At 51.3% G+C, this 26,708-nt stretch overlaps 1 protein-coding gene across 6 annotated transcripts in view; it reads left to right on the top strand.

Annotated features, from left to right (window-relative positions):
• TULP4 (TUB like protein 4) overlaps window positions 1–26,708 on the top strand; it is a 158,192-nt gene that overhangs the window by 111,726 nt on the left and 19,758 nt on the right. For all 6 annotated transcript variants that reach the window (XR_008552818.1, XM_054697930.1, XM_054697929.1 and 3 more), the window contains 5 exons: window positions 9,913–10,093; window positions 12,443–12,577; window positions 15,848–16,014; window positions 26,098–26,322; window positions 26,459–26,693. Coding sequence is in view for 5 of the 6 variants with exons in the window: in XM_054697930.1 (XP_054553905.1) it covers window positions 9,913–10,093; window positions 12,443–12,577; window positions 15,848–16,014; window positions 26,098–26,322; window positions 26,459–26,693 (943 nt within the window). In the remaining variant the exon portion in view is untranslated. The remainder of the gene's footprint in view (window positions 1–9,912; window positions 10,094–12,442; window positions 12,578–15,847; window positions 16,015–26,097; window positions 26,323–26,458; window positions 26,694–26,708) is intronic.

Here is a 26,708-nt window from a genome sequence, read left to right as displayed (position 1 = left end):
TCCTCTCTCTTGCTTGTTTTGAAAAAATTCTCTATGATGAAGCAGTAAAGGCGGCCTGAGGTTGGTCGTGAATCCTGAGCTGCTGTGTTGGCGGTCGATGACAGGCGGGGGTGGACATGAGGGGCCGGGCTGCTTCTGTCTGGAGATGCTCCTGCGCTTAAGGTGGGCTCAGCAGCCTCCAGGATCAAACAGATTGCCTTCTCGTGTCCTGAGATAGTTCTGCTCTCAATGGGGCTTGAGGCTGCTTCCTATCAACTTCTTAAAATACAAGCAGTGCTGACTTACACGCAGGGAGTTTGAAGTCTAGCTGTTTTCCCATTACTGTCTTCACTTTAGAGTGATGTCCCTTTTGGGGGTTATGAATTTATCAGGTGGAAGTCAGGGGCCTTCCTGGAAAAACGTGTCCATTACAGACACGGTGATCCTTGTCACTTAGGCCTGATGACCTGTCACTTTGCATAAAATTTGGGAGCTCCTAGGAGTCCGTCCACGGATTCTCTCTCTTTGGGTCTGGATCTTGATCATTTAGAGGCAATTCTTGGGGTAATTGTCCCCAACTTTCTACTGTGCACATGTTCAGATATTACAAAGAAGTTGAGAGAACACACTGTCTTAAATCCCTCCTTTGTGGTCTCTCTCCCTGTCTCCCTCCTGCTCTCCCTCCCTCTTCATACACCCACATTTTTTATAGTACTGTTTTTGAAAATAACTCATAGACATGTGTACACCTCTAAATACTTCAACAGGTGTGTCCTAAGAATAAAGCCCCATTCTCACACCTAAGAAATTAGCAGTGATATTTTCTATTCTGAAGGCTATTTTAATGTTCATAATTGTCACAAATAGAATACTGCCTTTTTTGCTATTTGAAATAGGGACCTGGTTTGGTTCCTATACAGCAGTTGGCCATTAAGTTTTTAGTGTACAAGTTTCCTCTTTTTAAAGCCTTTTGCGACACTGCCTTCTGATGAGTTCTGAGTATACCTGGTAGAATGTCCCACACTTTGCATCTGTCTGGTAGTTTACTCGTAGTATCACTTAATTACTTCTTTCTCTAGTCCCTGTATTTCTTTCTTTTTTTTTTTTTTAAGATTTAGGTTTATATGTTCATGCATAGAAGAACTGGGGTGTAGGCCAGAGGTGCAGTGGGTGAGAGGATTCACCAGAAACAGAGTGGAGAACAGAACAGGTGGATCTACTGAAATACACTGCTGAGGGGAGCAGCAGGGAGACAGGAGAGGTCTGCTGTGCCATGTGGGTCAGCTCCCTGGCTAGGGATTGAACTCTTGCTGTAGTAGCTGGTGATTGCTTAATAGTACTGAGACTTTAACCCCTATGCCTCCAGGGATGCCCCCTGAATGTCGTTTAAACTGGAAGCTAAATTTAAATTACAGTGGTATTAAGCAATTTTGGTAAGACTAGATTACAGGTGACATTATTTATACTGAATCACATTAGAAGGTATGGTGTATCATGTTACCTCACTGTGAGGGTTGCTGAGTTTGACAGAACATTTGTGAAAGCAAAGTTTTATTTTCCCCAGCATGTTCTTAATTTCATCTATGCTTGTAACTCAGTTTTTCAAGTGTTGTATTTCATGCCAGGCCAAAATGTGTCTCCCATTAAATTGCAAGAAGGGATCCAGCTTGATGTTGATATGCTAGAGGAGGACTCTTAGCCTTGGGCTGCCCGGGCTGCAGTCATAGAACCCCACAGGCTGGGCCTTGGACAACAGACTTCGTGCTCACAGCCATGGAGGCTGGGAGGTCAAAGTCAGGGTGTGTTGGCAGACCAGGTGTCTCACACAGCCCCTCTCCCAGGCTTGTGGACAGCCACCTTTATGCTGCATCCTCACCTGGTCTCTTCCTCTTAGGTGGACTCCAATCCCATTGGGTCAGGGCCCAACCTTCAGACCTCACTTAACCGTCATTACCTCTTCATAGGCCCATCTCCAAATATGGACATTAGGGGCTAGGGCCTTGACTTAGAAGTTGAAGGGAACACAGACATTCAGTCCTTATGAGACTCATGAAAATTATTTTGAATTATGGAAAATTCATTTAAGATAATGAGATAAGCTCAGTTTGGTAAGCTTGGCATGTACTTATGAATAGAATAGTGCTTGTAGGTCTTGAGAGAAAAACCAAATGATATAAATAGAAAATGTCAAAGACATGAATATAAATATAACTAGAAAAAAAATCTGTAGGTCCCAAGTTGATTAGGAGTAAAATGCAGTGGTGGAACTTCTGTGATGACTCAGAAATGCCCAGTTCCCCCAACATTCTTACGGGGTCTGTTGAGTAGCGTTTCTCTCTTGCCCCAGGAAAGTGCTTGGATCCCGCATGCTCTGAGCCTTAGCTGAGTGAGCTCTGTTTGAGAGCCTTTCGGCTGGAGAAAGGCTGTTGAGAACCTGAGATGTGGTCCATCCAGAAGGGCCTCCTGTGGCCACCCTTAGCTCCCAGGCGTGGGCACACCGGTATTTCCCGGTATCCCTCGTGCTGTGGGCGTCTCCAGTGCCCGGTCACTTGCTCTCCCAGCCGGGACACGTGGCACTTCCCGCTGTTCCTTTGGTTCGAGGCCATCGGTCGGTTCTTTGATATTTTTTTTCTTTTCTTTTTTTTTTAAAGATTTATTTATTTATTTATTTATTTATTTATTTATTTATTTATTTTAGGCTTTATTTATTTATACAAGCACTGGGTACAGTCAGAAGCGCAGGAGGGTGAGAGAATTCACCAGAGCCAGAGCGGGGAGCAGAGCAGGCAGAAGGACCGAAGTGCACTGCTGAGGGGAGCAGTGGGCGGCAGGAGAGGTCTGCGTGCCATGTGGGACCCTCCTCTGGTGGCCGGGTTGCAGCCGGGGATCGAACTGGCGCTGCAGAGGCCGCGGGCAGCTTTGCAACCCAGCGCTCAACCACTGTGCCACCTGGGAGGCCCCAAGATTATTTATACAAGAACCGGGTCACAGGCCAGATGTGGCGGGATGGTGAGAGGATTCACCAGAGACAGAGCTGGGAACAGAACAGGCAGACGGACTGAAATACACTGCTGAGGGGAGCAGCGGGCGAGACAGGAGAGGTCTGTTGCACCATGTGGGTATCTGCACGGCTGGCGGGGATCAAACTGGCACTGCAGAGGCTGCGGACAGCTTCACAGTGCTGCGCTCGACCGCCTGTGCCACCAGGGAGGCCCTCTTTGATATTTTCTTCTCCATTTTGTTTCTTTTCTCTTCCTGGAAACCTTGCTATATAGATGTTGTTCTTCTAAGTTGATCATCTGATTTAATATCCTCTCTCCCACTTCCTTCTCTCTACTTCCTTGCCCTTCTTCCTGGATGGGATCTTGAGCTGTAGCCTCCAGTTTTTCTTTAACTTTGAAAAAAATTCACACTATGTCATTTTTAATTTTTAAGAGTTCTTTTTATTTTCCTCTTTGCTCCTGTAAAAAAATACCACTCAATTCTTATTTCTTTGAGGACAGAACAATAGGAGGATATTTATGTGATGTCTTGAGGGGTTTGTCTATAATCTTCATTGTGTTTTCCTGTCCTTTCTGGTTTTGTTTTGACTTCTTTTTCATAGGAAATGCTTTTTTCCAGTATCTGATGATCCTTGGATGTCTGCTCATATTTAAGAGGTAGACACTGAAAATCAACCTGAACCCCTGTGTGGGGCGGGGTGGGGCGGGGGTGGCTGACAGCTGGGAACCTGCCCAGAGTGTCCTCCCCAACCAGCGCCGTGTCCAAATGCTACCACTGGACCTCGCCTGGTGGCCGGAGTGGGCTCACCCTCAGCATGTAGCGGCCGAGTGTCCACCACACCTTCTGGCAGTCTCTCCCCACCATGGACCTTCTGTTCAGCCCCTCCAGAGAGAGACACACACCTCCTGTCTCCGTGGTGGGAGCAGAGACCTGGAGGTGTGGCCATTCTTTCCTTTCCTAAGGCTCCCACCGAATCTCCGTTGTGATGGCGCAGCCGTGTCTTACGTGTTATGCTTGACCTTCAGTTGTAATGAGTAGCCAGTGGTTTCTCCATTGGAATGTTCTGTTAGGGGGAAAGTATCACAAACTTGGAATATTTTAAGTTTTTTGCTGCAGAAGTTAATAGTCCTAATGAAATAGAGACTATTACTGTATAGACGTCATTTTATGTGGTAGATGAAAAAAATGTAACAGAATTGACCAGCATTGTAATCACGATTATATTTTAAATATCTACATAAGGGGATCTTCCCTGTTTTAAAAAATAGTCTGTAGAAACTGCCCTTGTTTCAAAGGCATTTGTTTGGTGTGAAAGGAGAATTCTTCATGTAATACATCATTTGGCTAAACTGCACTTTAGTTTTCCGTAAGTGCTGGTAAGTTTTACTTATAAACACCAGCATTGTTAAATAGACCGGATATTTCTTTTTCTTAGGGACGACTTCAGATGGAGTAGAAAGAGTCTAGGTCCATATGGCTTTTAAGCAGCCCCAAGATACGAATTTGCATTTTTGTATCTTGCACCCACAGGTGGAAGGGGCTGATATCTCTCCTGCCCCCATACTGATGTCTGTGTTTTTTAGCCTAGGAAGAGATGAGGTTTATTCTCTTCCCTTTTGCATACACAAGGTGGGTTTTATTTTTACCATGTCTATCCTGATTGGCTGGCTGGTGTCTGCTGATGGGCTTGGTGACCCTCAGTCTATCCATGTTTGTGCAGTGACATTAAATCTTGTTGGTGCTGTGGTGGGGACAACATTGAGAAAAATGAAAGTGCCTGTTGTACCACTGGGGCGTCTATGAAATAAAAGCCATTTGTAGGTGTATATACTTTGCAAGAAATCTGACCTTCATTTCCCCTTGGGAGTGTGGCAGCCAGGACTGGAGCAGTTAGTGTGGCAGGATCCTTGAAGGGACATTGCAGTGTTGCGTCTTCAGAACATTTAATCCCAGCAGTAAAACAAGTACACATTTAAAATCACTGTACAGTCTCTTTTCAGAGATATATACTGATGAGGAAGGAACTGCCACATGCTCAAAACTTTAACACGAGTCAGTTGAAAAGAAGAGTTATTCGTTTACTTTTTAACTGTAAGGTCATGATCGAAGGACTAACACAGAGCTCAAGGAGAGCCACTAACTCCCCAGGAGCCTCCTGGTAATAAGGGACTCATTGGGGTTTTACAAATGTTTGTAATTTTAAAAAGGGATCGTAAAAAAGTTCAGTAATAGATCAGTAGTCACTGGAATGAACAACCCACACATCCGCCACCTTTGCTTTTTTGCCCCTCTCTGCTCTTTTCTTTGCTGTATTTAAAGCAGATCCCAGATGGCATGTCCTTTCCCTGGAACATACTTCAACATAAATGTCTTCAAAATGTGGCTTTTCCTTCCAGAACCGCAGTGCCATTATCACACCGCCTCTTTCCTTTGAAGACAGTTCTTGTCAGATTAAAATAATTTGTTTGGGACTTGGATTAGCCCATGGCTTTAAAGGACATCTCTTGCATGGGAGATCAATTCTGGAGCTTTTCTCTGTCTTACACTATAAGATAGGAAATGATTTATAAAGGAGGCAACAGATAACAGTGTAACTCTTTGCCTTGTCAGCTAAGAACATGTTGTTGTCATCACAGTCTTATGAATGAAAAGTAATTTACTGATACTTGACAGACGGGTCATGGTTATGATCGAAGTGCTTAAATCAGGTCACTCCTTGATAGAAAAAGTCAAACGTGACAAAACCAAAATATATAGAATCATGATTTTTTATTTGTAAGGAATTTTTTATTCACTATAAGGAAATGTCTCCTCCTGGTCCCTGAATTGCTGGTGTTTGGAGTAACTCAGCTGACTACCTAAATACCGTGTAGGTATTGTACGGGGGCAAATAGACTTTAAAATGGGACAGAATGTTCTAGCAATGGGAATCACTTAATATTAAATTCTATGCCTGGGCAGATAGAATGTCTCCTCCTCTGAAAAATTTTAAATGTAGGATATTCTCATTTTTGTGGGTTAGTTTCTATGTGGTCTTTTCTGCCCTGGAGAGATGAAACAACTTCAAAATTACATGTTCAGCCCAAAGGTACAAATTTTTTATTATAGACTTTTTGGGTGAGATTTCTTTCTCATATTTATCAGAATAAGTCTTAAAATAGCTGTTTTAGAAATCACTGTTATAGTCAACTGTGAAATTACATTTCACCTTTTTTTTTTTTTCAAATATTCTGTTAATCTAGCAATTCTGTCTGATATCAGCAACAGTTTCTCTCGTGCAGGATATTCAAATCTGTCCTTGAAGCACATTTGAAAACTAATGTTCTGAGACCCATCCAAGAGGTCATCGAAACCAAAGTGGTGCCTCAGTGGCAGCTCAGGACCAAGGTTCCTCCTGAGACATCACACTTGTCCTCCCTTCCCCCCACCGCCAGGCTGAGGCTGCTGGTAGGGATTTGTACTCACTTTTCTATCCACCCCCCCCGCCCCAGCTTCAAATCATGAAAGCAAATAAATGGAGGGAGAAAATCAGCTCCTTCTGGACTAGTCCCAGCACTGCTCACCAAACTGCCGCGAAGAGGTGAGCGTTAGGGGAGCGTGCATTTCTTGTAGTTGAAATTCCTACTCTGGTCTTTATTCAGGAGTCGAGGTTCGAGTGCCAGTGCCCCAAGATAAGGTACTGAGGAGATAGCACTGCTGCTTCCAGAGCACAAGTCTTTTGAATGATTTTATATCCTCTTCCTACCCTGTTGGGTTTGTAACTTAGTTCAGTTTAAATTACTGATAATAATTGTTATATTTTAAAATATGGAAATGCATCTAACAGTAGTAGTGGAACACACCAAAGTGAAGAGATGATAGATATTAAGTGATACTAAAAACTGTCCTGCAGTGACAGACAGATGGCCAGAGGGCCCATGGCTTCCTACCAGCCTGCTCAGTTCTTGGGAGGGCAGCTGGGGAGCAAGCGCTGTCCCCGCCCTCACAGCCACACGGCCTGCAGCCCTCGGCGGAAGCCGCGGGAGAGGCATAAGACAGGGATTTTCATCATCTGTGATCGGTTTATAGTTGTAGGTAGAAGGAAAGGTGTTGCTCATTTGGGAGTAAGCTTGAACAGAGGCCAGTGCTTCAGGCAGGCCTCCTGCTGCACTGCCCTAAGCGGGAAACTCGCGCAGGGGCGGAGCGGAGTTCAGGGTGAGCTTAGTTCTGTGGAGGCCCCAGCCTTCACGCACGATGTCTGCAGGTCTCTCCGGGACCTTGGAGATAAAACTCCCACCATGCCTGCTGGAGGAGAGCCTGGTGTGCCGTTGCGGGAAGGAGGGGCTCGTGCGCTGCTCCCGCAGAGGTCCATTCTGGGGGTGTTTGACACGCGGGTGGGTAGTTGACGTGTGGTCCGGATCTTGGGGGGTCTTGGGCGGGGAGAGGTGGGAGGGGGCGGGAGGAGCTGGCTGGATGACCAGAGTACATTCGTGACTGACGGGATTGACGGAGCGGGAGGAGAGAGAGCGGGCCGGCCTGGTGGCTGCACCGTGAGGATCGTGCCTTGTGCCTGTGACGTCTTTGGCTCCCGTTAGTCTCATCTCGTTGGCTGTGATCAGGCACGAGAGAGCTTGTAACCGGAGATCTTTAAAGTCCGATTTCATGTCGCATCAGTGCTCTTCAGTTACCTGCAACACACTGTTCCAGACAGGGTGGCTCACGCCATTGCTGCTGGACAGGTATTGCTGCTTGCGCGAGCGTGGCCCCCCCGGGACCACAGTGCCTGGGACTGCTGGCGGCCCTGCGGGGCTAGCAGTCTGTCCTTTTCTGTGTCTGTGTGACATCAGACATGGGGAGCTCATCCAGTCCTTGGTTCCAGAATAGGATGTATATGTTCTGTTGTCCAGTGTTAGTTCCGCTTTAAAGCGCGGAGGTGTGAGCGTCACCCGGGGCTCCGGTGCGTAGGCATTTTCTCCCCCTGTGACGGCCTGGGGAGCAGGGCGCGAGCAGACATGCTCTGTGTCCCCAGAAGTGTGCCGCCTGGCATGGTCAGTGGGAAGCAGCTGCGGGGCACTGGTCATGGGAGGGTCGGTACCTGGTCAGGAGCTGCTATCTGCTGACCCGTAGGCCACCATGGGCAGTCTTGGTTAGAAGCCGGAGTCCTAAGTGATGATACCCATGCCCTGGCATCAGAGCACGAAGCTGCCCTTCACCATGCCCTTCAGCAGGTGAGGTGGGGAGGAGGGGGAGCCCCTGCTGCTGGGGGTGTCGCCTGAAGTGTTGGCTTAATGGTGGGCTTGCCCCCATACTTTTTCCCTTTTAAAATATGTAAGTCGAGTCATGTCCGTTGTTTGTTACTGTCACTTATGAATGCGTTGGACACCTGCCTCCTCCAGGGCTTGAGCCGCTGTGGCCACTGCGGCCGCTGCTCCCTGCACTGCCCCCCACCATCCGTGTCGTGCAAGGTCCTGTGGGCAGTAGATCCTGCTCTCTGTGGACACCCCCACACTCCACTTGGCCCAGAGTGACTTCCCCGGTGTGCCTCATGTCCTAGTCTCTTTTTCCTTAAGGGGGTGAATACTGAGATTCATCAGCCCTGGAAATTCAATGTAGATCATGTTTAAAGGGATATTGGATAAAGCAGTTGATTTACTCTAGAGTAGCTCTAAATTCTGTAAATCCCTTACAAAATAATCTACCTTTACCATCCCATTTTGTCCTAAAGTTGCCTTTTAATTATTACTGACTTTCATGTAGCAATGAATATTTACTGTGTGCATACTGTGCACCCCAAGCTCTGTGAGGAGCCGGGGTACAGCAGCAGGCAGCTTAATGTCAAAGTCTTAAAAGCAGAAAGAGGTGAGGACCTAGAAGGCCGTCGCTGACTCCCTTGTGCAGGCCCCAGCCTGCTCGCCCTCCCGTGTGCTCACCCTGCCTGGCCTGACCCCAGCTGAGGGCTTTGTCTGCTTGCCTGTCCCCTCACAGCTAGTTTCTGCGCCTGTGAAATAGAAATAATTTGTGCCATTGTCTCAATGAGTTGCTTAGGGATAAATAAGTCCCATTCAGAACAGAAGATACTAAGCTTTTAACACGCAACCCGCCACACAAGACAGGAGAGAACATGGAAGCTCCGGGGGCAGAGGGACCCCGCTTCCTGGACCATCCAGGGCTCCTGGTTAGGGACACCCAGCTGGGTGACACCCTACCTGGCAGGGAGACCTCCAGCAGCTGTGAATACTCTTCTGCCCCTCTGATGGAGGGGTCCCCACACCCAGCCTTCCTTGGCCCTGCTGGTCCCTCTGCCTGGCCATGTGCCCTGTGCCTCGGCTGGGGCTTTCTCCTGAGCATCCTCAGCCGGGCCTCGGCCCACCCACGCTCACGCCAGCAGGACAGGCGTTTAACTCACAGGGTTGTTCTGACAGCTGGTGGGGGAAGGCCTGTAGTATAGTGCCCAGCTAAAGTAAACCTCACTGAAGCTACGAACATCATTAATACATGATAACATTAGCCGGTCATTAACACCATGCTTGTTCTCCGGGAAATAACACGTTTAACGGCTCCAAGAGCCTCTCTTCCAAGTGCAGTTAGATAATACATTTACATAACAGACACATTTTCCCTTTGGTCAAACATACACCTACCTTTTTTTTCCTTCCAAATCTGAGAAATTTTTAATAACCAACCTCTGCTGCTGCTTTCTTCCCCAGAAACAGGAGTGAGCATTCTTCCCTTCTTTACCCTCTGCCTCCAGCCAGAACTCGAAAGCAAGGAAACAAAAACGCCCCAGCAAGGAGGCAGTGGCTGAGTCAGTGTCACTGGGGAAGGCCCGTCCCGCTTTTCGGCATCTCGGGGCTCCCTGCTCCCTGGGTTACGGGCCTGTCCTTCGGCGTTCTCAAGCCCGTTGGGGCGATGCGTTTCCCTTGTCGGTCAAGGGTGCTATCCTGGTTGCAGGTGCTGTTTGGCACGGCCGACGGGCAGGTGATCGTCATGGACTGCCACGGCCGGATGCTGGCCCACGTGCTCTTGCACGAGTCCGCAGGCATCCTCGGCATGTCCTGGAACTACCCCGCCTTCCTGGTGGAGGACAGCAGCGAAAGCGACACTGACTCCGACGACTACTCACCCCCGCAAGGTAGCTCGCTCCGCCAGCGGGACCAGAGGGCATGGGAGGACAGTGACCCCACTTCCAGGAGGAATGGCAATGCCCCCGCAGTCCCCGTGCCCCGCTCCCTCCCTTCCTGGGGGGACTTCTCTAATAGGAGGTGTTGGAGGACCGGCCTCATCTCCATTCTTCTTTGACTGTGTTTTCTGTTGGGCCTTTTCCCAAACCCCCAGTCAGGTTGATGAAGCGCCGTTGGCTTCGGTTTTCCGAGCTATAAATGAGACTTATGACCCTTTCCATGTCCCTGGGGTGTTGTGGGGCTTAGCTGCTTAGTGAGAATAAAGAGAGCTGAAGATGAAAAATGCTGTGCTATTAATATAACTTAATATGTGCATTCCAAATCCCTAATGTTATTAAAGCTGCAGCCTTAGTTATGCAAGGAAGGGATTAACTCAGCCCGTGGGGAAGGCCAGGGTGCCCAGCTGGTGTCCGTGCCCCCATCTTCTTTATTTCAGGCAGACACTTCTCTTTCTCAGCTACAAAGGACACCCCCCATAAGCTAAAAGCCTCGCAGCAATATCAGCTTCGATGAGTTGACATCCAAGTTTTTTAACATTTGGACTGATAATGAAGGGTTATTTCAGACTTAGTGGGGATAATTTCAGACTCCTGCCTCCTTCACCCCTTGCAGTGTCTTACCCCCAAAAGGGATCCCCCCAAAGCAGAAGCCTTTGTTGTAAGCACTGGTCACCACCGGGGTCTGTCTGAGCTTGGTGCGGCCCACTTGGAGCCTCAGCCCATCACCAGTGCCTCGCCTTTTTCTTAAAAAGGAAGCTGAATTGTGAAATAGTGACAGGCAGCTGGCTAGGGTGCCGCGTGGCTGCAGTATGGCTGTCCTCGGCCCCATGACCACGCTCCAGGCCGTCTGGTTTCTGCCTCTCCTGGACACTGGCACATGCTCACCCTACAGTGGGCCCATTCGGGAAAGATTTAAAACTTCCTCCCCGTGAGCGCCTGCTCCAGTGGTGCCTGGGTGCATGCCTTTTGTCTTCTCCCTCCTTCCCCAGACGAGATACTATACGCACATGCGTATTTGTTTGTTTAAGGAGAAGTCAGTGTTCACCCATGAAAAGAATTCAGAGCCTTGACAGAGTTTCCAGACTGATGAGTCTGGAGAGGGTGTTCTTAGCACCGTCAGGCCATTGAAGAGGTAACGCCCTCCTAGGAAGACCCAGCCTCGAGTGAGGTATCCGTCATTTCTCCAGCCATGTAGTAAACAGTCAGTGTTTTCAAACGTTGGACATAGCTTACTTTTAAAACAGGACTTTACTAAATGGAATGTAGATTCACCTACCCCCATTCATTACTGGAAGGACTAGGATCCAGAGACCCAGTTTATAAAGCAAGTGCAGAGTGAGTCTTAAGAATAGAATTTAGTTCTGGCCGCGCCCGGTTGCCCTCCATGGAAGCAGTAGGGCACATTGGAGACAGGATTTGCTTTTCAGGTGGGGCAGGGTTTTCCTTGGTGGCCTGGGGAGTTCAAGCACAAGGTAGATGCCCCGACGACCTCACGTGAGCATAGGAGGGCATGACTAGCTCCTCTGTGGGCGAAAGGCAGGCCCCGGGGTAGTTGCCCGAGAGGAGCTCGGAGTGGGTGTGAAACCTGCAGGAGCCTCCTGATTCGCCCCAGGCCTGTGGGAGAGCCTGACTTCACCCTCTGAAACAACACAAGGCAGAATCTAGAACACGTCCCTGGTGGCTCCTTCCTTGATGCCAGTGAGTGATCTTGGGCTCGGGAAGCAGGCCTCTTCATGGTGGCTGTGTGCGGTGGGTGTAGCGTGGTTCCTCCTGAGCCACATACACCCTCAGCCTTCTCCAGATTTGGGGGCTCCTGTGGTAAAAACCAGAGAGAGAGCCAGTGGTGGGCGCTGAGGCTGCTCACTGCCTGTAACCTTCAATGAGAGAGCACTTCGTGTTGGAAAGCAGCTCGTCTCTGTTGGACTAGGATTACGAAAATATTTTCATTCCTCTTCACACCATCTGTCCACGTGATGGGACATTTAAATGATTTACCTGTATACGTCATTATAAACACAGACCACATTAGCGCTCAAGTTAATGCTTTGCACACACATCCTCCACCACACATGAGAGCCCAGGAGTCCCGCCCCGCCCTACCTGCTTCTCCTCCCGGGATTTTCTGGTCAGCATCTTCTGGGGCCCATGTGGCTCCCGGGTGGTGAGAGGGCTCCTCGTGGGGTGAGGCCCAAGTCAGAACCTGAGCTCAGAGTCAGGGAACTCTGCAGGATTGTGGCCCTGTCGACACGGTGTGGGGTGTGTGCTCGTGGCCCCTTTTTCACGCCACGATTTTGTCTGCAGATGGTCCAGCTGCGTATCCCATCCCGGTGCAGAACATTAAGCCCCTGCTCACCGTCAGCTTCACCTCAGGAGACATCAGCTTGATGAACAACTACGACGACTTGTCTCCCACCGTCATCCGCTCAGGGCTGAAAGGTACAGATGCGGCCGCTGCACCTCGCTGTCTGGCCGGGGGCCACTCCTGCTTGTCAGCACTGCCCTTCGGGGCCAAGTGGAGTCTCTTAACAAAGGTCATTTCCTCTGCTCTGCTTGTCTGACAAGGCTTGTCTTGAGGAGCCCCTGGTAGTCACCCCTTCCCACTGCGATAGGAGTGACCCTCTGGTGTGGGTGTTGGCCCGGGCGTCCACAGGCAGGGCCCGCACGGTCTACGTGTTAGGGCTGACCGAGGAGCTGAAGTGCAGTCAGGTCCCCCGCGGACAGGGCGGCCCACTTGCTGCGCCAAGGCATGGCGTGGTCAGTGGCTGGGCGTGCGGCTGCCTAGTGGATGGATGCTGCCACCACAAGAGGACGTGGGCACTCGGGCCTTTGCGGGAGTCTGCGCTTGGGGGACTCATACCCTGGGGGTCCTGAGGAGCTCTTTGGAGGAACAGTTCTGTTACAGTTTGAACAGAGCTCTCGGTGGGGACTCCCAGGCTGGCGTCAGCCTTCCTGTCACGGGGCCCCTGTGACCCCACTCTGATCTAGTGGGGCCGGACCCGCACAGCCGTCCTTCAGACCAGAGAGTGGGGTCTGGTGCTGCGTGTCCTCCCTGGGTGATCTGGGGAATCAGGTCCATGTGCTTCGTGCTGGCTGTGGCTGGACTACGCCCCCTGCCTGAGGTGCCCCTCCCCGGGCACTTCTGAATTCTATTTTGAGACAGTAGAATGGTTTTAGAAAAGCATTATACTGCTTGGGGGGGGAGGGTGTGTGCCCCATTTTGCTGCTTAGACTCTGCTGGTCGGGAGCTGCTTGCCCCCCCCCCCCAAGGGCCGTGAGCCGCAGGGAGGCGCTCCCTCACGCCACCGTGGGCTGTTGGGTGAGTGCGTGGTTTTTCTCTGAGTTCTTTTCTGAGTTGTCTGTCTTTCATGGTGCTGAACGACTGAGATGGTCACTATAAATTCGCCCATTAGAGAAGCGACAACTAAGAGGAAGAACTTTACGTGTCTAGGGCAGGAAACCAGTGACGACGCGGAGGGCCAGTGGGAGACAGGGCTCTCGCCGAGGTTGGCAGGTGGAGTCCTCGTGGGGTCTAGAGAGTCTCCCGGGGTCAGGGCTAGGTGGTCCTCAGTCATGTCCCTTTGTTCCAAGTTGGCCAGGATTTTTTCCTTCTCATCAAAGTTACAGCAAAGCAACACTGAACAAAATGATGTTATTTGAGAACCACTGTGTTTGATTTTCCCTTCATCCGTGCTAATTTGTGAGGACGTTAGATTCCAGCCCTATGGATTCAGCCTCTGCAATCTCTCACGCACGCCTCTGGCTGGCTTTGGACAGTCCGGGCTGCTTCTTCCTTGCCCGCTCCTGCGTTGTTCTCGCCAGGGCGCGCTGAGAGGACCCCAGGACTGGCGTGGGTGAAACATCACGGGACCCCACACGTGTAGCTGTGCCCATTGATGCCGCCAGGCCCCTGATGCTCAGAATAGGAGACAGCACTTAGCTGTGGGATCACACTCCCTTTGAAAGAGTGACTTGCCTTGTGGGTCACAGCCCACACAGCTTTGTAACTGAAATATAAAGAAATCCCTGAGCGTTTGTGAACGTTCAGACTCATTCTTCCCTCAGACGGACGGCACTGAGCTGGCGAGCAGACTCCCCTGGAGTGCCCAGACTGGGCTTTGTTCCTCTTCGGGCAATCTCTGAATGGGCGGCGTGTCTAGGTCAGCCCGCAAGGCAATGACCCACTTTTTTTTGGTGGGAAAAACCATCTTGTGACAAAAATTCAATGACAGAGCAGTGCCTGTAATCGCTTACCCACTGACCACGCGGGCCAGCGGAGGAGCTGGCACCAGAGTGCTGGCATCCTAGAGTGGCCGTGATGGCCCCGTGCTGGCCAGGCCCTCCCGCTTCAGGTTCCCAGGTGTCTTGAGTTTCCAAAGACACGTCTCACCGTCAGGCTTTTCACCAGAGCATGGGGGACCCCCTGGGCCCCCAAAGTGCACTCAGCTTCCCCTCTCATCTGGTAAAGAAACCTACATACCAGGATATTTCTTTCTTTCTTTGAAGTCATTTTTTATTTTCTGGTTTATGCTTAACCTTAAACCTGCCCCCCACCCAAAAAAAAAAGAAACCCACACATTTTTATTGATACTTTCACTGTTTTACTTGTGGCATTTCTAATTTGGCTTCGTAGCTGCTTCGGCTCAGGCTTCTGCCACATCCATCTCCCTGGTTTCTGTCTGGGCCTAGCTTGAGGAGCAGCTTCGCCTCCTTGGGTCTGGACAGCCAACAGGGACTGCTGTCTGCTTTTCATAGGACGTTAAGGACATTGTGACTCAGAATATGCTGGCGTCAACATCAGAGTCAGGTGTGCTCACCCACGGGTGATGGCGCTTGCAGTCACCTGCACCCAATGGCAGCAGCTCTCCAACTCCAGACCCAGCTGGGAAATGCGTCCTCCCTGTCTGAACATCTTCAAATCCCCCTGGCCTCTCTGGAGAGTCTGGGGACCTCGGCATAAGCAGATAAAGTTTCAGGGCCATGGGGAGAAAAACTATGTTGTAAATCTTATTAGTATGAATAACTTGTTTTACAAGCAAGAAATAAGCAATTTCTTCACGTTGAGCTTGGATAAACCATTTACTGGTTGTTCTGTGTCAGCACTGCAGCTGGTAGGTGGGCGGAACTCAAACAGCACTGCTCCCACAGAAGAGTTTCTCTTCCAGGCCCCCCAACATCACTCTGTGTTGGACAGAAGTCAGGGCCTCCACATAAGGCATCCCCTCACCTGAGCACTCAGCCCAGTGGCATGCAGAGGTCATGTGAATGTGAACTGAGACTTTGCTCTTGGTTTGCCTTTTACTTCACACATTCGCACGTGCTCTGAATCTCATCTGGGGGTGCGTGTGGGAAAAGCTGTGGGAAAAGCAGGTACCATGTCCTTGTAGGTTTATCCCCTTAAAGACCTGTGCTCTCCACCAGCAAGGCCCGTCACAGAAGTGCTGCTGCTGGAGAGCGATGGTTAATGTGCCAGCTTTCTGTAATCTGTGGTGTTCACCTGACTGAGTTCTGTTTTGGGGGAACTGCACCCCCAACCCATGTAACAAACCCCTATTTTCAATAGGGTGTGTATTTAGAGAAATAGCTGATGGCCGGTTTCAAAAAACAACCTTTGTTTTTCTCAGCATCTCTCTCTGTTTTGAAACTACCTACGTGGAAGCTGGGAGTGGGTCGCTGCTAGTGCTGACCGTGCTCACTTCTGTGTTTCAGAGGTGGTGGCTCAGTGGTGCACACAGGGCGACCTCCTGGCTGTCGCTGGTGTCGAACGACAGAGCCAGCCTGGTGACCTTCCCAACGGCCCCCTGCTGAAAAGCGCCATGGTCAAGTTCTACAATGTTCGCGGGGAGCACATCTTCACACTGGACACACTTGTGCAGGTAAGGATGTGTGCAACACAGCTCTGTGTCGGTTTCTCCATGAAACATGCGTGTGTGAGTGATAGACTTCGTGATTGTCTCTGACAGATGGTAGTTTAAATTTTGGGGTACAAACCAGGAGAAGTGAGGGAGACTTTCAACCAAAATACGTTATCCCATTCCCCGGCCCAAGCAGAGCCCCCGGGTGCCATCTTCAGCCTGCAGTGGAAACCACAATGTTTTTGTTATATCAGTAATGTACATCCACATTTCAGCTAAATTGCTGTTCAACAAGAAATCACAAAGCTCAAAGTTTTTTAAGAAAGCATTGACAGGGCCTCCCCTGATGGCGCAGGTGAGCACAGCGCTGTGAAGATGTCTACAGCCTCTGCAGTGCCCCTTCGATCCCGGCCAGCCAGCGAGGGTCCCACATGGCATAGCAGACCTCTCCTGTCTCCCCGCTGCTCCCCTCAGCAGTGTATTTTGTCAGTTTGTCTGTTCTGTTCCCCGCTCTGTCTCTGGTGAATCCTCTCACCTTCCTGTGCATCTGGCCTGTACCCCGGTTCTTGTATAAATAAATAAATAAATATAAATAAATGAATGAGAGAAAGAAAGAAAGAGGAGAGGCGAGAGGAGAAGAGAAAGAATTGACAGGCAGCCCCTTGTTACATGTTTTCATTCCCCAGAAACTGCTGTCCCGGTCATTCCTGGCCTGGGTCAGTCATAGGGATGAAACCCTCAGCTGCAGTGGAGACAGGTCTGGGAGTGAGCAGAGGGATGGTGGGTGATGACAACCCGGAGACACATCCTAACGCTACCCAGCTCATCAGGGGCAGGTGTGCCAGATTTGGGGAAATTTGTAAGTAGCTGCAGACATTAATTAACTCTGTGTTCTTTTTTTTAATTGTGGTAAACTACACATAAAATTGACCGCTTCACCATTTTAAGTGTACCGCCCAGCAGTGCATGCTGTGCTGCCACGTGAGCAGTCTCCAGCCCTCAGCCGGCGGAGCCGCATCCTCTACACAGCCTTACCCCACCCCCCTAGCCTCACCACCCCCAGCCTCCTTCTCCTGCTGTTTCTGAATCTGACTCCTTTGCCCACTTCATGCAAGTGCCATGGTGCAATGCTGTTTTTCAGTGACTGGCTTGTTCCACCTACCCCAGGCTTTTAAGATTCACCCACGGTGTGGTCTGTGCCAGTTCCCTGCCTTGTTGAGGGTGATGTGATGCCAGTCCACATGTCGACCACATCCGCTTGCCCACCTCCTGCCGTGGACACTTGGCTGTGCCCCCTGTGCTGTCGTGAACGGTGCTGCTACGTGTGGGGGTGTGCTTGGCGCCCCCGGAGACCCTGCTTTCAAATTCTTCTGGATAGATAACCAGAAGGGGGGCCTCCCCGGTGGCGCAGCAGTTGAGCGCTGGGTTGCGAAGCTGCCCGCGGCCTCTGCGGCGCCGGTTCAATCCCCGGCTGCTCCCCAGCCACCGGAGGAGGGTCCCACATGGCGCACAGACCTCTCCTGCCGCCCGCTGCTCCCCTCAGCAGTGTACTTTGGTCCTTCTGCCTGCTCTGCTCCCCGCTCTGGCTCTGGTGAATCCTCTCACCCTCCCGCGCTTCTGACTGTACCCAGTGCATGTATAGACAAAACAAACAAACAAATAAATAACATGCCTCTATTAAAAAAAAAAAAAAATAACCAGAAGGGGACTCTCGACCCCAGTGTTTGTGCTGCCTTAGTGTCCCCACAGCAGCTGCATATTTCACATCCCCCCAGCAGTGCAAGGCCCCAGCCTCTCCACGTGCCTGCCACATTTGCCGTTTTCTGGACTTTGGATAGACAACCTCTTCACAGTGGGAAGTGGAGTCTTGTGGTTTTGATCTGTTTCCCTGGGGAAACAGTGATGCTGAGCAGCTCTTCACGGGCTCATTGGCCATCTGCATATCTTCTTTGGAGAAATACCGATTCCAGACCCTTGCCATGGTCTTAAGTGGGTTTTCTTTTGTTGTTGAGTTGTATACATGTTTGGCAGTATGGGCTCTTGGACAATTAAGCACGTAGGTCTGTTCAAGCGTGTTGTCCGGCAGATGTTTTGGGGTGGCTGGTCCTGCACGCTGAGGGCTGGTTATGGGAATGCGACAACCAACTGCAGTGAAGGCCCAGTTCCAGTGGAAGCCGGACGGTGTGAAGGTAGAGTGAGCATCTGCGAGCCGAGCCTTCTCTCCACCCCTCAGAGGTGGAAGTACCTAGGCTGTCCAGTGAGAATTGGGAAGGTGGAATGTAGCAGAAAGGCAGCTGGAGGAGTTCAGGGGCTCACCAAGCATGCTGTGGGGTGGACAGTGTGGAATCTGGGTGCACAGGAGCTTTATGACGGAGGCTGGGAGGGGCACAGTTGTACTAAGGTGGGTTCAGGAGGAAGTGTTGGAAACAGGATGCAAAATGTGGTCTGATGGACTGGTCAGCTCCCTGTTTTAGCGGTGATATAGTTGTGAGTGTTGAGGTAGCACCGGGAAGAGCTAGAGGGCAGTACAGCTGAGGCCTTAGTCTGAGTCTGGGGTGTGTGTCGCAGGTGAACAGAGATTTCAGCATCTTGCAGATGGGGCTTGAAGGACAGATACCTAGTGTGAAATCGTGGCCCTGCAACCAAGCGTTCGCTGGGTGCTCGGTGAAGCGGGTTGGCAAATGGACAGTTGTCAGCACAGACTTCTTGAGTGCTTTTTGTTGATGGTTTCAGCAGTAGGCCTCGGACCCCTCTCAGCCAGGTCTCACACTAACTTCCCGTCCTGGCCTCACTGAAGACCGGGGTGGGGCAGCTAGTTTTCAGTTCTGCTTAGTGAGACTTGTATGTCAGTCTTTGTGACTTGAGTGCTGGAGCTCACCCCATGTGCACTTGGCGTGCCCCACGTTCAGCAGCAGTCTCTCTGGGGGCGCCCTTGCCTGACACTGCCGTGCCAGGAAGGCACGGGGCAGGTTCTCAAGGGATCCGGGCAGAGGGGCAAAGGAGAGTCCTGGAGCCCTCAGTGGCTTTTTCAGGCTTTTAATGATCTTTCTATGGCACTTGTTGTGCAGCAGCCAGGCTCAGGGCAGGCAGTGGGGCTGGGGGGCCAGGAGGCTGGCAGGTGAATCTTGCCAGCACCCTGTGAATATAGCCCCTGGTGAATCTTGACTCTCTCTGGACTCTCTGGTGCCGTCTTGTGGTTCTGCCGCTCGTAGCTGTTGTCTCCACCACACCATCTCCCCACCCCCCACCTCCCCACCTCACCCCAGCCCTCCGCCTTGTGACGCGGCCCTAATATGCTCAGCCTCCAGGCCCAGGTGTGCCCACTCACACACACCCATACCACACTCCAGGTGTCCACTATCAAGCTTGCCTGCCCCGAGCCCACACTCCCAAGTGCCTCCTGCATTCAAAGCTGCAGGTGATAGCCACAGAGGCCAGCGGCACAAAAGCCTGAGCATCTTCATTTACCCTACGGCCACCTTGGCAGGGAGGCCCATCATCCTTAATGATACCTCATCTTCCTTGGTGAATCCGCCCAGCGAGGGCAGCCCTCCTCTCCCTGGGCCCCGGCTGTGCCTGGTAGTTCTGTTTTGCCTTTTCTATCCCCCTGTCCTGTTTTCCTGATGTCACACACCTCTTGTCCTTCATGTTCCTGGTCCTCACTTGGCCGAGAATGCAGCAGAGGTGCGAGGGTCTTAACCATCACAAAAGTTATCGCCTGAAACTAACTCAGACCCGAACTTAAACTGTTTGGCGTTCTGGAGTGAGAGAGAGGCTTGGCTCATCTTCCTTTGTTGAAAAATCGTCTACGGCATCTCGGCATTTTAATAAATCTTTGGATCTCTGTTTCACTTGAGGGTCTGTTTCAGCCATTTAAAAAATTGCCTCAATAATATGAAGTTAAGTGATGATGCCATTAAAAATCAGATACAATATTAGTATGTAGCACCGGCATAACTCTTATCCATGCTGATCTCAGGCCACATGTTCTCCGTGCTACGCAGTTCAAGGCATCCAGAGACAGGGACATTTTTATAGCAGGAAGGAAGTTAGGCGATTTATTGGGCTGTTTATAAAAAGAACTAAATGCAGTTTAGATTGGATAATTTATCTCCCAGTTAATTAGATTGTAGGTTATTGCGTACGAAGCCGTTGCCCAGCACGAAGTTGCAGCAGCTGTGACTTCAAAATTGATTCTCCTGATTTACTCCTAGCAGCAATGCCTGTGGCTGAGACGCTTATAAGCAAATATACTGTCATTTATTTTCCTTTCCTTGTTGTGCTTTAAAGCCCTATGATTTTTCTCCCCCGCTGTTATCTTGACCACCTGTGTGGAATTACAGGTCTTTGTGCGGTCACACCACTGACTGAAGTTTGTAGGCCTCAGTAATTTGGGCCTAGATTTTTTTTTTCTTTTTTTCTGTGGGCTGGTTTTATTTTCCTTATGACTCTTTCTTTTGCATTGGAGGCAAGTTAGTGGGAAGGTCATCTTATATCCATTGAGGTTCAGTTGTAGATGTGAGATACTTGGGTAAAAAACTAAGGCGGAAAGAAAGAGGTTAAGTGTGTGAACAGAAACTTAAGAGGTGGTGTTTAGGGCCTCCCTGGTGGCGCAGGGGTTAAAGGCTTAGCACTATGAGGCTATTGCCAGTGACTGCGGCCTGAGTTCCATCGCCGGCCAGGGAGCTGACCCGCAAGGCGCAGCAGACCTCTCTTGCCTCGCCCGCTGCTCCCCTCAGCAGTGTACTTTGGTCAGTTTGCCTGTTCTGCTCCCCACTTTCTCTGGTGAGTCCTCTCACCCCCCACACCTCGGGCCTACACCCCAGCTCTTGTATGCATAAATAAAAAATTTTATTTTATTTTTTTAAAGATTTATTTATTTCATACAAGAACTGGGGTACAGGCCAGATGCATGGGAAGGTGAGAGGATTCACCAGAGACAGAGCGGGAAGCAGAACAGGCAGACTGATGAAATACACTGCTGAGAGGAGCAGCGGGCAAGACAGGAGAGGTCTGCCCTGCCATGTGGGACCCTCGCCAGCCTGTTGGGATCGAACTGGCGCTGCAGAGGCTGTGGACAGCTTCACAACGCAGCACTCAACCACCTGCGCCACCAGGGGAGGCCCAATAAAAAATGTTAAAAAGGTGGTGTTTATGAGCAGTGATGTCTGTGCTCCTGAGAATCCTTCAGCCAAACATATACACCTCTGGTCAAGGGTGAGCTCTGCCTGTTCCTGGGACGCTATTGGCTTGCGCTTTCCACCTGTTGGCTGTAAACAAATGAGAAGTCTTTTCTGGGATGTCTGCTTACAAAACACAGGAGTGGTGTGTTCTTGGAAAACAGATGTGTCTAAATTCTGAGCTGGCTTCTGTCACTCCAGCTGTGATGGGGACCGTGTCCCTGTGACCTGAGAGTCACAGCTCCCCAGGGCCCCACTGACACTGCAAGATAGTGAATACTAGCAGTTTGGCCTGTTTGAAAGGGACGCTTGTGTAGCCATCCCAGGCCAGGAGGCTCACTGTGGATTCGGGCAGATGGGGAAAGGAACCTTGGAGCCCTCGGTGGATTTTTACAGGCCTTTAACGTTGGAGGAGGGAACTGGTACACAGGCACAGTAGGCAGGGGGTCCAGGCAGGGGCCTGCGAGGCTGCCCCTTCCACCTCCCAGCCCCTGCAAATCTCCACGCTCTCTCAGCCTCGTGTCATCTCGTGGTCTGAGTGATGCCGCCCTCTCATCCCTCCCCTTCTAGGTCCATGTGTGCTCACTCGCACACACCTTGCTCTTTAGGCCCAGGTGTCCATCATGGGAGGCATGCAAGACCGCAGGTGCTGGCCATGGAGCCAGGTGCAGGAGGGCATAAAAAGCCTGGTAACTCCATTTACCCTACAGGGACTATTCTAGAAGACTTGCTCTTTGTACATACTCGCTCAAACATTAAGTATCCCTTTAGCCGGGTGCTAGTCAACACTCCACCTTCTTAGGGCTCTGCAGAAAGGAGGGAAGGGTGCCGAGACATTCACGGGGGCCAGCTCGACAGTCCTTGGCCCAGGGCCTCGGCCGACATGAGCTGGACAGCAGAGCCAGTTTTGACTCATTTGTTATCTGCCCACTTTAATCCTGCTGCAACAGGATTCCATATTCTCTTTAATATGGAAAGGACACCCTGCTGTTTATTCCTCTTTAATTTTTTGAGGACTTTATGCTACTTACTATGGTATATAAAAATAGTACCATAGTGAGGAAACTTCCAGTTTCAATTAAAAGATAAATAGCTCCTGCTCTCAATCAGGCCTCTGTTCACCTTCTCTACCCCACCCACCTCCACTCTTCGCCCTCACACATCTCCAGCCGTTTCTCCTCCCCTTCCACCTCAGAGTGGAAGCTCTGTGGGGGTGGGAGTCAGTTTCACCCCGTGCCAGTGCCCGACGCCCGGGTGCAGTGGCTGCTGGCTGCACTGAGCAGTGTCTACTGACTGAGGACAGCTCCGTAGATGAGGGTGTCACTGCTGGGTGCATGGTGAGTGCTAGGCAGGGGCAGGAGAGAAGGTGTCTCGTATGGCCACGGACTAGGGAAGGGAGCCCTAGATCCTAAACACATGCTCCAGAGACGAAGTGTGTTATCTTGCCCCTTTACCTCAGATTTCAATGTGGAAAATATGCCAGCTTCCCTGCGCAAAGTAAGATCGAATGCTGTCAACTTCGCAGTTCTCTCTAAAGAGTGTTTCTGTGTGGTTTGCGGAGGAGATTAGGTCTGCAGATGTGCAGCTGGGTCTTTTCCTCGCAGAACACAGCTGTTCAAACCCAATCGCAGGTCTCTAGGCACTAGTTTGTGTGCCCCAGTGTTCCTGGGTCTGCTGGACTTGAACGTGTGGCTTATTTCTGCTCCGCCACGGCAGCAAAGCTAGAGCGAAAAGCCTGGGAGGACAGTGGCTGGGCAGGTAGGCAGCCTGGACCACGGAGGGCAGAGGTGCCGGCGTGGAACGCAAGTCAGGGCCCCCAGGTGCATATGCACACGTACCTGCAGCAGGTGCACAGACCTCGCCTGATTCCCATGCTGTCAGAAACAGCAGAGCACCTCAGTGAGGGTCTGGTAGCTGCAGTGCTGGCAGGGAGTGTGGGGCCTGAGGCATGGAAGACGGGGTCGCGGGGTGTGCACCTATACATGCATGTGTGTGTAGCTTCTTTCCTGTTCTGCTGGGGTAGCTTTGACGTAGATGCTGCGCAGTCTGACTCGGTACACTTGGATGTGGCCATGTGACCACACTTCCCTCATGTGACAGCGTTCAGGTGGACTCTTCTAGTAGCTTTCAAGTATTTCTGCAGTTTTGCTCATCATAATCGCCATGCGGTGAGTTCAGTCCCACAAAAAAGGACTCTGTAGGTTAGAAGGGCTTACAGGGCTCCTGAGGGGTCGTGCCCCCACATGGTGATACCCTAGAACCTCAGACATAAGGAGCAGCTCACGCTGTTTGTAAATTCGTCCTTACTTTTTTAAGACAGCCTTAGAGACTAATACTAACATGACAAGTGAGCAGTATTCATTTTGCTGCTTTATCATCTTTCACGGCGCGTGCTACGCAAAGTAGGTGAGTGTGCTGCCCCCCACTGCTGGCATCAGCTCACTGACTTGGCATGTAAGGGAATGCTGCGCCCCGTAATACGCATCTCTGCTGGTGTTCTTGTCCTGGGGGCCTCACTCTGGGGGTCCTGCTCCAGCGGCAGTTGCCCTCAGCCCCTGCGGGCATCACCTCTTCAGGCAGACTGCTTGCAGCCCTTCCCAGGCCTAATTCCCCTCTCCTGCAACCGTGCAAGCCCTGGCACTGCTTCTGGCCCAGAGGCTCAGCCCTCACTGCTGCCATCCTGTGTCACCTCGTGGGGGCACAATCTTGGGAGCGGCCCTGGACAAGTAGTGAGAGAGACACCTAGAGAGGTCACAATATCTGGAGATGTGACCACTTCCCCCATGGCAAATCCCATGTTTACTTGGGGGTCAGATTCAGGCAAGGTGGGCAAGTCCGTGGAGGAATGTGTGAGGAATGTGAGTGATGGGGATGTGGGTCCGGATGCATAATAGTCTGGCACAAGCTAGGGGGCACTGAATAGGGACTGTTGCCTGGGAAGTGGGGGGTCCATTGTTGCTGCTGATGGAAACATCCTACCTCTATTGCCTGTTTACACTTAACTTCCTGTCAAGGTAGTCTGGCTGGTTATGCTCACCTGGCCATAATGTCTGCCTGCTGTTTTCAGCAGATATCCTCAGACCAAGTCTTTTGTCCTGTTGAAAAGTTCCCTGCCTGACTCTGCATTTAGCTTCCTCAGCAGCGACTTTTGGCACCAAGCAATATCCTGAGTACAAGGGGGCTTGGGGGACCCCACAGTCTTATGCTCAGGTAATTTCTCCCCACTTGTGGGCCTGCACAACCTGAGGATCCTTTCTTGCTGTGCAGAGTCGTTGTGGTCGTTAGCCGTTTGCTCTGTGTGAGTCCTGCTTCTCTTTGCCTTTTCGACAGACATATGAGTTTGTTTCTGAGTGAAATAGCCTTGATCAGACGTATTAAAGGGGTGGGCTGGGGGCCCTCACTATTTGTGATGGACAGACCCTGCACTTCCTGGGACTGCAGCGTTCCTAAGCGGCTCTGGTATAAGAGGGGTGCAACTGTGAAGTTGGGGTGAGCAGGAATAGCTGTCCCCACTGACCAGCAGCAAGAAGCCACTCAGCACCCTTAGGCCCATATTCCTCTGGTGGTAGGTGCAGGATTCATGCCTAGTGGTGGAGGCAAGAGGACTAGGTAGTGTCCGAGCTCAGGGAGGTGGTGTGCTGTGGGGGAGGGTGCGTTCTGAAAAGAGGGGGTGGTGATTTTTGTTATGATTGAAGGTAACTCTATCGAGGATTTTCATCCAGTTTGAAAATCTGTAAAAGGGGTTTAAGTTCCTTTGTGCAAAGATACGAAAGTACACACTTATCTCACTGATAACTTTGTGTATGATGCTCCCAAGATGTGTATCAGTGGTCACGTAAGGGTGGCCCCTATTGAAAGCAGGGTGAGGAGGGAGGGGTGGGTGATGTCAAGCTGTCCCTGCAGCCCCTCACTGTACCAGGTGGGCGGGCTCCGATGGAATGGGGATTGGGGGGAAGCGCCCGCAGAGCAGTGTTGCTTGTTACTTGACTCTGGGACTCTGAGGGGACAGGGTGGCGTTGCCTCTTTATTTTTTAAATTTTTTTAAAAGATTTATTTATTTATACAAGCGCTGGGTATAGTCAGAAGCGCGGGAGGGTGAGAGAATTCACCAGAGCCAGAGTAGGGAACAGAACAGGCAGACTGACGAAATACTGCTGAGGGGAGCAGTGGGCACGGCAGGAGAAGTCTGTGCACCATGTGGTACCCTCGCCGACTGGCCGGGGATCGAACTGGCGCTGCAGAGGCTGCGGGCAGCTTCGCAGCCCAGCGCTTAACTGCTGCGCCACCGGGGAGGTCCCCCACCTCTCCCTTTTCCCCTTGCTTTCTCTGCCCCCATCCCAGGGCCAGAGACTGACCGTGATCTCATATCTGTGGTTGCACCTGTGTGGTGTTCCCAGAAGCACCTGATGCCTCCATGTCCCTCAACCCCGACAAGAAAGGAGGCACCAGCCGGGGCTGCCACAACAGTCCAGGCCACATGGCTCACAACCCCAAATCTGGGTTGACTCAACTCTAAAATGCTTTCTGTGAAGACAGAGGGCTGGGCTCTCCAGTCTGTCCCTCACCACCTCACCCCTGGAACCTCCCTAGTTAGTTGGGGTCCTGAGAGACAGAGCTTCAGCACAGGGCATGACCTGTACCCACACTGCTTGTGACTGCCAATTCAAGTGTTTACAGAGCTAAGTTAGATTTCATGGCACCAAATAAAATGAGATAATACATGAAGAAGAACTTTGTAGACCATTCCAGTGCTCGCTTTGTACTCTGGCCTAACATTTCAGTGAAGATACTGAATTTTCACAAGCCTTTAATGTCCTCTGTTGTGCGTTTTGAAACCAGCATTGTCTGCTTGGGACAAGTGTGCGTGATCTTTCCTTGCCAACCACCGAGTGACGCCTAAGCCGGTCTCCCTTCTCCCCTGCAGCGCCCCGTCATTGCCATCTGCTGGGGCCACCGGGACTCTCGGCTGCTCATGGCCTCGGGACCGGCCCTGTACGTGGTCCGCGTGGAGCACCGGGTGTCCAGCCTGCAGCTGCTGTGCCAGCAGGCCATCGCCAGCGCCCTGCGAGAAGACAAGGACGTCAGCAAGCTGACCCTGCCCCCCCGCCTTTGCTCCTACCTCTCCACCGCGTTCATCCCCACCATCAAGGTGACCTTCCCCTCCTTCCTCGTCTGCCCACCTGTGCTGCTCCTGCAGGCTTTCAGAGGGGAGGGTGGAGGCAAGGAAGGCAGCTCAAGTCCAGGGATGCCCATGCACCCTCTTTCTTTCTGTGTCCTGCCTTTAGCCCCCAATTCCAGACCCAAACAATATGCGAGACTTTGTCAGCTACCCCTCGGCTGGCAACGAGCGTCTGCACTGCACCATGAAGCGCACGGAGGACGACCCGGAGGTGGGCGGCCCCTGCTACACGCTCTACCTGGAGTACCTGGGCGGGCTGGTGCCCATCCTCAAGGGGCGGCGCGTCAGCAAGCTGCGGCCCGAGTTCGTCATCATGGATCCCCGGACAGATAGCAAATCAGGTGGGTCCCTCGGGG

Source organism: Talpa occidentalis, unplaced genomic scaffold (genome assembly GCF_014898055.3).
Source record: "Talpa occidentalis isolate TD23 unplaced genomic scaffold, MPIMG_talOcc4v2.1 talOcc4.2, whole genome shotgun sequence".
NCBI lineage: Eukaryota > Metazoa > Chordata > Mammalia > Eulipotyphla > Talpidae > Talpa > Talpa occidentalis.
Note: the sequence above shows the minus strand (reverse complement) of the source record. Positions and strands in the feature narration are given on the sequence as shown.